Source organism: Capra hircus, chromosome 18 (assembly GCF_001704415.2).
Source record: "Capra hircus breed San Clemente chromosome 18, ASM170441v1, whole genome shotgun sequence".
Taxonomy (NCBI): domain Eukaryota; kingdom Metazoa; phylum Chordata; class Mammalia; order Artiodactyla; family Bovidae; genus Capra; species Capra hircus.
Window position 1 is genome coordinate 53,773,028 of NC_030825.1, and position 8,513 is coordinate 53,781,540.

General features: G+C 49.1%; 1 protein-coding gene across 2 annotated transcripts in view; it reads left to right on the top strand.

Annotated features, from left to right (window-relative positions):
* Positions 1-8,450, top strand: part of RELB (RELB proto-oncogene, NF-kB subunit) — a 28,549-nt gene extending 20,099 nt beyond the window's left edge. Inside the window, exons 8-12 of one of the 2 annotated variants that reach the window (XM_018062568.1) lie at positions 93-197; positions 2,243-2,458; positions 3,246-3,314; positions 3,454-3,531; positions 7,653-8,448. In XM_018062568.1, the coding sequence (XP_017918057.1) occupies positions 93-197; positions 2,243-2,458; positions 3,246-3,314; positions 3,454-3,531; positions 7,653-8,038 (854 nt within the window). In that variant the 3' untranslated portion in view covers positions 8,039-8,448. Of the gene's footprint in view, positions 1-92; positions 198-2,242; positions 2,459-3,245; positions 3,315-3,453; positions 3,532-7,652 lie in introns of both variants that reach the window. The other variant, XM_018062569.1, reaches the window with a different exon arrangement.

Consider the following 8,513-nt stretch of genomic DNA (forward strand, 5'->3'; position numbering starts at 1 on the left):
TGGGCACCCACTGAGTTCCTGGTAAGGATTTGATGACTAAATTCCTTTTTTTTTTTTTTTTCCTTTGTGTGTCTTCCTCTCCTCTTTCCCAGAGTCTACAAACACGTCGGAGCTACGGATTTGCCGAATCAACAAGGAGAGTGGGCCGTGCACGGGTGGCGAGGAGCTCTACCTACTGTGCGACAAGGTGCAGAAAGGTGAGGGGCCTGGGGCAGTGAGCAGGCAGAGTGGGGTCTGCCAGCTTGCAGAGACTGAGACGGTGAGGAGTAGCTGGTTAACCAGGGGAGCCTAGTAGAAGGGTCCAGAGCTCTGGTTTCAGATATTGCCCATTGATTCACTCACTCACTGAGTCACCCACCCACACACCCACTCACTCATTCATGAACAGAGAAGGAGGCCTGTTTATACTAGCCAGCCTTGAATGCTGGGCAGACCTTGGCATCAGGAACTTTGGGGAACTATTCTGGTATTAAAATCGTGGAGTTGTATAAATAAATGCCTTATGACAGTTGGGTCGGGGCTCCAGATGGAGAAAATGGAGGTTTCCACTTGAGTCACATCCATTCAAATGCAAAACCCCTTTCTCAAACTGGCTTTTAAAAAATTTTATTATTTATTCATTTTTGGCTGCGCTGGGTCTTTGTTGCTTTGCGTGGGCTTTCTCTAGTTGTGGCAAACGGGGGCTACTCTTCGTTGTGATGTGCAGGCTTCTCATTGTGGTGGTTCTCTTGTTGCAGAGGACAGGCTCCAGGTGCACACATGCTTCAGTGGTTAGAGCACGCAGGCTCAGTAGTTGCACCATGCAGGCTCTAGGGCACGGGCTCAGCAGTCGTGGCGCACAGACTTAGTTGCTCCGCAGCATGTGGGGGTCTTCCCAGACCAGGGATTGAACTCATGTCCCCCTGCATTGGCAGGTGGATTCTGATCCATTGTGCCAACAGGGAAGTCTGGGTTTTTGTGGTTTTTTTGAAAGAGCAAATGCTTATTGGGTGGCTCTTCGATGCCGGCCTCTGTGCTAGGCAGTGCTGGGGCACAGCAGTGACCGAGACACGTCCAGACTCTGCCCTCACAGGGCTCTCAGTTCAGTGAGAGGTAGGGAAAGAAATACAAATTATAAATGTGTGTAATGCTGATAGGGAAGAAGACACAGTACTGAGACTGAACAGGAAGACCAAATATGGTCCAGGCATCTGGGAAGGCTTCCTGGAGGAGGTGGTATTTGAGCTGAGATCTGAGGAAGGCCAAGGAGATTCTTAGGAGACTGGGAATTGGGGTTAGGGCAGAAAAACTGATCCTGCCCCGGGTGAATGATTCAAGGTAGATTTGAGTTCTATTTCGTCATTGACTCACTGGCTGATTTTGGCCAGGTGACTTTAATACCCTGAGCTGGTTTCCTCAACCCCTAAAATGAGCTGGTATTAGGATGAGATGGGATCCCAAGTACCTAAGAGCTACATCACAAAGAGGTGGCATTTACTGAGGATTTTCTGAGTTCCAGACCTGGAGCTAATATTTTACATAATGCTTATAAAAGCCATCATACTTAACAAGGATTGATCACCTATTATGTTAAGTCCTCTTCTAAGCCCTTTTATTGGAATGACTCATTTAATCCTTCTAACAACTCCTATGAGGTGAGTGCTATGACTTTCCCTCTTTAGGGTGATGACTGGGCCCAGAAATATCAGTAACGTCCCCAAGTCCTAGGAGCTAGTGCTAAAGAGCTCTTGCTTGCCTGGATTCCCATCTTGGCTGCACCACGTGTTGACCACGTGACCTTGGACAAGTGGCTTAATCTCCTGGTGCCTTTGCTTTTTCCTCAATATCATGGGCTTCCTAGAACTGTTGTATGTCTTAGAGGTAATCTGTGTGTGTCCAACACATATAAAGTCTCAATATATATACACATATATGGGCTTCCCAGGTAGCGCTAGTGCTAAAGAACCCATCTGCCAATACAGGAGACACAGGAGATGTGGGTTCAATCCCTGGGTGGGGAAGACCCCCTGGAGGAGGCAATGGCAACCCACTCCAGTATTCTTGCCTGGAGAATCCCATGGACAGAAGCCTGGTGTGCTACGATCCATAGGAGCCAGACACAACTGAAGTGACTTAGCATGCATGCCGCATAATTAGTTTTATTCTTAGAAATACTTGTGTTGATTTTGGGGGAGGCTGAGTGAGTTGGGTCTCTGGTGGACCAACTGTCTTGGCTCAGCTGATGCCCCCACTTTCCTGCCAGAGGATATATCGGTGGTATTCAGCAGAGCCTCCTGGGAAGGCCGGGCTGACTTCTCCCAGGCCGACGTGCACCGCCAGATTGCCATTGTGTTCAAGACACCACCCTACGAGGACCTGGAGATCGTTGAACCTGTGACAGTGAACGTCTTTCTGCAGCGGCTTACTGATGGGGTCTGCAGTGAGCCTCTGCCCTTCACCTACCTGCCTCGGGACCATGGTAACCACAACAACCCAGGGTGACCCACTGCCCCAGAGACCAGGTCTCTCTTGCTTGGGATGACCCAAAGGGGAAAGGGGAAGAGGCAGAAGTAGAATGCAGGCTCTGAGTTGCACAGATGGGTTCAAATCCTGGTCTGCTTACTGGCTTGTGTGACCTTGGCTTCTCCTAGTCTCAGACTCCTCCTGTGCAAAATGGAAATAGTAACAGTACCCATCTCATGACATTTTGGGATTATTTAATAATTTCTCCTCTCAGCACAGCTGCTCATGCCTGGCCCTCTGCTGGGAACATAGTGGTACCAGAGACAGCCCCAGCCCTGTGCTATGAGGCTCATCGTCCTATAGGGGTGGGGGGATGGGGGGGAACAGATCTATTCCCATACAGTGGCAGCCAGGGTGGGCAGGGCTGGGATGGAACTGCTTATAGAATTCGTCTTGCAGAGTAGGGCAACTGACCCAGCCTTAGAGTTCAGGGAGGGTTTCCTGGAAGAGGGGGCAGCTGACCTGAGGACAGGAGAGTGACTAAGCAGTTTTCCAGAAAAGTGATAAGAGTTGAGGAAGAGTGTTTTAAGTAGCTGGAACAGCAAGTGCAAAGGCGCTGGGGCAGAATTATGCCTTAGATGTTCCAATGGGGTTAAAAGTAATTTGGGTTTTATTCTAAGATATGGACATCTATATACATTGGTTGGGAAAAAGCCAGAACAGCTCAACTTCCCAAATGGTTTCTATAATTAATTCTTATTTTTCATGGGTTATTTTGTATGCCTCTGGTATCTCCTGAACAGACAGCTATGGCGTGGACAAGAAGCGGAAACGGGGGCTGCCTGACGTCCTTGGGGAGCTGAATAGCTCTGGTGTGTCCCCTCTGCCCCTTTTGATGTCCCTCTCCAGGTCCCTGGGAGGGGTTGACTGACCCAACGCCCTGCCCACCCCCCCAGGTTGGGGAGGAGAGGCTGGTGGGATCCAGGGGTCCTCATCTTTGCCTTCCTTCAGATCCCCATGGCATTGAGAGCAAACGACGGAGGAAAAAACCAGTCTTCCTGGATCAATTCCTGCCTAGCCATGGCTCAGGTGGGTGTTGGTTCAGCGCAAGCCCCTGCCCTCGAGGTGGGCTGGTGGGGGGGGGGTTGCAGCCCCGCTTTTCTAGCCTCTTCAGGCCCCCCAAGAGCTCCTACATGGCCAGTGCCTCACCACTTAACCAGCAACATAAAGTGGAAAGAAGTGTTCAGAGGCTCCGATCTCCACTTGGCCGTTTACATGCTGTGTGACCTTTATCAAGTTGCTCTACCTCTCAGAGCTTCAGGGCGCCTCTGAAAAGTATCACCACATACCTACCTCATTGGCCTTTTAAATGTTACTGTATTTATTTTTACAGACACTCTGAGCATAACTGCTTTGTGTGCGTTCATTTAATCTGTACAGTCCTTCTGGGGGGTGCGGGGTGGGTGCTGTCATCTCCCCCCATGCCCCAGTCCCATTTTACTGGTGAAAAACGAGGCCCAGAGAGGTGACATCTCTTGCCCAAGGTCACACAGCCAGTCCCTGGTGGAGCGGGGAGTTACACCTGGGCAAAAGTTGATTTACTTCTAATTTATTAAAAATTTTAATTATTTAGGCTGCAATAGGTCTTCGTTGCAGCACATGGAATCTTCGATCTTCTCTATGGCACGTGGGGTCTTTAGTTGCGGCATGCGAACTCTCAGTTGCGGCATGTGGGATCTATTTCCCTGACCAGGGATCAAACCCAGGGCCTCTGCATTGGGAGCATGGAGTCTTAGCCACTGGATCACTACCCATGGGCACAGGTTTAGATTAGTGATGATACATGAGAAAGCAGTAGTAGGGAGTAGATGATGGATAAATGGAGGTGGTGTCAGAGCTAGCCAGCCTTGAATTCAGTCACCCCCTGACCTCTTCTACCATGGCCCTCATCTCACCTCACACGCCAGCCTCCAGATCCCATGAACTGTAACCCTGTCTGGCTTCTATCCAAAACCTCCCCACTCGCTGACCACTAGCTCTAAGAACACTGTCCCCAGCACCCCAGCTACCCCAGGAGCCCAGCTCCCAGCCAGTCTGCTGGAGTTGTCAATCTCAGCCAATCTCACCTGAAGGTTTCAAGTGTCATCTGTTGTCCCCCAACACCCTCTAACTAATGCCCAAGACCTCTGCCCTAGAAACCCCCAGTCCTAGTCCATTTCATCAACCTTCGACCCTGAAGTCCCTCATCATTAGCCACTTAGTAATTCTTTCACCTGCTCCATCACCCCAATTTCCCAGTATCTAAAGTTCCCCTCTCTCATTCCTTTGGCAAAGCTGGCTCTAGAGTGGAATGGTTAGGAGCCTGGCCTCTGCAATCAGACTGGGTTTGAATTCAAGGCCACAATTAAGCCACTGTGTGATCTTTTTTTTAAAAAATATTTATTTATGGCTGCATCAGGTCTTAGTTGCAGCATGTGGGATCTTTCTGGGTGTCATGTGGGCTGTTTGTTGAAGTACAAGGTCTTCTCTCTAGCTGTGGTGTGGGGGGGTCTAGAAATGGATTTGTGGTGCATGGGCTTAGTTGCCCTGAGGCATGTGAGATCTTAGTTCCTGAACCAGGGATCACACCTGTGTCCCCTGAATTGGAAGGTGGATTAACCACTGCACTGGGAAGTCCCTATGCAATCTCTTTGGGCCTCAGTTTACTTAACTTGCAGATGGAGATCCTCCTTCTTGGGGTTCCTTCTAGAATTTAGTGAGGCCACAATGCACAGTTATTTAGTATAGGATTTGGTGCCCAGGAGATGTTAGGAACTTGCCGGAAACCAAGAATGCCACCTGCATTTTGTTATGATCATGTTTAACTGAATTCACAGCAAAACCCCAAATAACAGGAACCTCAATAGGGTAGGACATTATTTCTCCTCTCACACACACACACAGTCCAGGGGTGGGTGGTCCACAGATGGTTTGGTGGCTGCATGATCATTGGAAACCCAAGCTCCTGCCATTTTCAGCTCATAGTTTCCACCTCCTGGTGCAGAATGGCTGTTGCAGCTCCAGCCAGCATGCCCACATTTCAGCCAGCAGCACTTGGTCACATGTCCACATCAAGCTACCAGGGAAACTGGGAAATAGAGTTCCAGCAGCACTGTGACTCCTTCTAAAATAAGTGTAGTCAGTCTTTGCTGGTGAGGTTTGTGTTGTCTCAAAAAGACTTCCACAATGACACTTAACCATTTTACCTTACAATTTTGGGATTTGGTATTTCTCCTTGGGTCTCCCATGGTGTGGAGATTTCACCTTTTGGGTTGTCTTTATACGCTGGGGGGCTTTGGAGCATCCTTGTCTTCCTCATTCTTGAGGAAAACTCACTAGCATTATAGGAGCACAGTTTCAACCCTGGTTTCACAACTCACCTGTGGACTGCAAGTTATTTTGCCTGTTTCCTTATTAAATAAGAATGATTCTTAGTTTTCTGAGGAACTTCCAAACTGTTTTCCACACCAATTTACCCTCCCACCAACAATGTATAAGGGTTCTCTTTTCTCTGCATCCTCACCAGCATTTGTTATTTATGTCTTTTTGATGACAGCCATTCTGACAGGTGTGAGGTGATACTTCATTGTGGTTTTTATTTGCATTTCTCTGATGATTAACCATGTTGAGCATCTTTTCATGTGACTGTTGGCCAAGTGCATGTCTTCCTTAGAAAAATGTCTATTCAGTTCTGCTCATTTTTTTAGTTGGGGTATTGTTTATTTAATATCGTATGAGCTGTTTTTCTAGTTTTAATTCAGGAAAGGATAGGCTAACTCTCCTGTTATGCACAAATGCAGTGGGGTTTAGGATAAGGACTGCCCTTATCTATAAGATCCCTGGGTGGGGAAGATCCTCTGGAGAAGGAAATGGCACCCCACTCCAGTACTCTTGCCTGGAAAATCCCATGGACGGAGAAGCGTGGTAGGCTACAGTCCATGGGGTCGCAAAGAGTCGGACACAACTGAGCGACTTCACTTTGAGCTGTTTTTATTTTGGACATTAACCCTGTACTGGTCATATCATTTGCAAATACCATATGACCCGGCAATTCCATTCCTGAGTGTATATCCAAAACAAATAAAACGAAAACACTAATTTGAAAAGAGACATGTACCCCAGTGTTCATAGCACCATTGTTTACAGTAGCCAAGAAATGGAAGTAACCTAAGTGTCCTTCAATAAATGAATGGATAAAGAAGATGTGGTGTATATATATACAATGGATTACTGTTGCTGCTTGGTCGCTTCAGTCTTGTCTGTCTGTATACGACCCTGTGGACTGCGGCCTGCCAGGCTCCTCTGTCCATGGGATTCTCTAGGCAAGATTACTGGAGTAGGTTGCCATGCCCTCCTCACAATATATTACTGCTCAATCATAAAAAACCCCTGTAATTTGCAACAACATGGATGGACTTGGAGAGTATTATGCTTAGTGACAGAGAAAGACAAATACTGTATGATATAACTTATATGTGGAGTCATAAAAAGAGTGAATAAAACGAAAAAGAAATACTGACAGATATAGAGAGCAAACTAGCGGTTATCAGTGGGAAGAGGGGAGGGGGAGGGGAAATACAGGGATGGGGATTAAAAGGTACAAATTACGATGGATAAATAAATCAGCAACAAGGACAGGGAATACAGCACAGGGAATATAACTAATATTTTATAACAACTATAAGCAGAGTATGGGCTTCCCTGGTGGCCTGGATGGTAAAGAATCTACCTGCAATGCAAGAGACCTGGGTTCAATTCCTGGGTTGGGAAGATCCGCTGGAGAAGGGAATGGCAACTCACTGTAGTATTCTTGCCTGGAGAATCCCATGGACAGAGGAACCTGGCGGGCTACAGTCCATGGGGTCGCCAAGAGTCAGACACAACTGAACGATTAAGCACACACACACAAGTGGAGTATAACCTTAAAAAATTGTGAATCACTACGTTGTTTGTACATCTGAAACGTATAATACTGTTCATCAACTATACCTCAAAAAAAATTATCGTAAATTAAAAAAAGGAGATAATGGTGATAGTCCCTACTCAGAGTTCTCCCTGGCGTTATAGGAGGCCACATGATAAAGTATTTAGCCACAGACCCGGCATTTGAGCTGGCGGAAGGTCGACCCTAAAAGCCCACCATGCTTCCTTCTTTCTTCTCATTCCTGCAGGACCGTACCTCCCGCCGTCAGTGCTGCTACCCGACACAGACTTCTTCCCGGGCACCGTATCCCTCCCCAGCCTGGAACCCCCCGGCGGGCCAGACCTCCTGGACGACAGCTTTCCCTACGACCCCGCTGCCCCCACGCTCTTGACCATGCTGGACATGTTGCCCCCAGCGCCACCACTCACCAGCGCTGTCGCGGGCAACGGCGGTGCAGGGGCTGCGGTCGGGGAGCCCCCCGGCCCCGAGCCGCTGACGCTGGACTCTTACCAGGCCCCGGGCCCCGGGGACGGAGGCACTGCCAGCCTCGTGGGCAGCAACATGTTCCCCAACCAGTACCGTGAGGCCGGCTTTGGGGGTGGCCTCCTGTCCCCGGGCCCTGAGGCCACGTAGCCCCGCGGCGCTGGAGGAGAGGCGCTGGGTCGGGAGGGAGGTGGCCTTCCAATCAGGATACCCAGCACCCCCATCCCCTGGGGCGGCCCTTGGTCAGTCTTCCGACGTCCTCGTCCTTCTGAATCGGACATCTTCAGCGCTGGGGAGAAACTCCGTAACACCGGTTTCTCCTGAGCTCATTTACAAATGAGAAAACTGAGTCTGGAGAGGAAAGGGGGCTTGGCTCTCAAGCACTAGCTTGTTAAAGCTGCTGTCTCAGCCCCCACAAGCAGGGGCACCTTCTCCAGGGGGATTCTGTTGTGTATATATGGGAGGAGGGTGCAGATCCCCCATCCTCCTTCCCCAGGCTTGAAGGTGGGGGGGGTGTAGGTTGTTTGTTCAGAGTCTTCCTAATAAACATGAGCTTTTGATCCCTGGGGGTCTCGTCTCTTCGCTAGAGAAACAACCCCCACACTTAAGTATGAAGTCTCCAGGC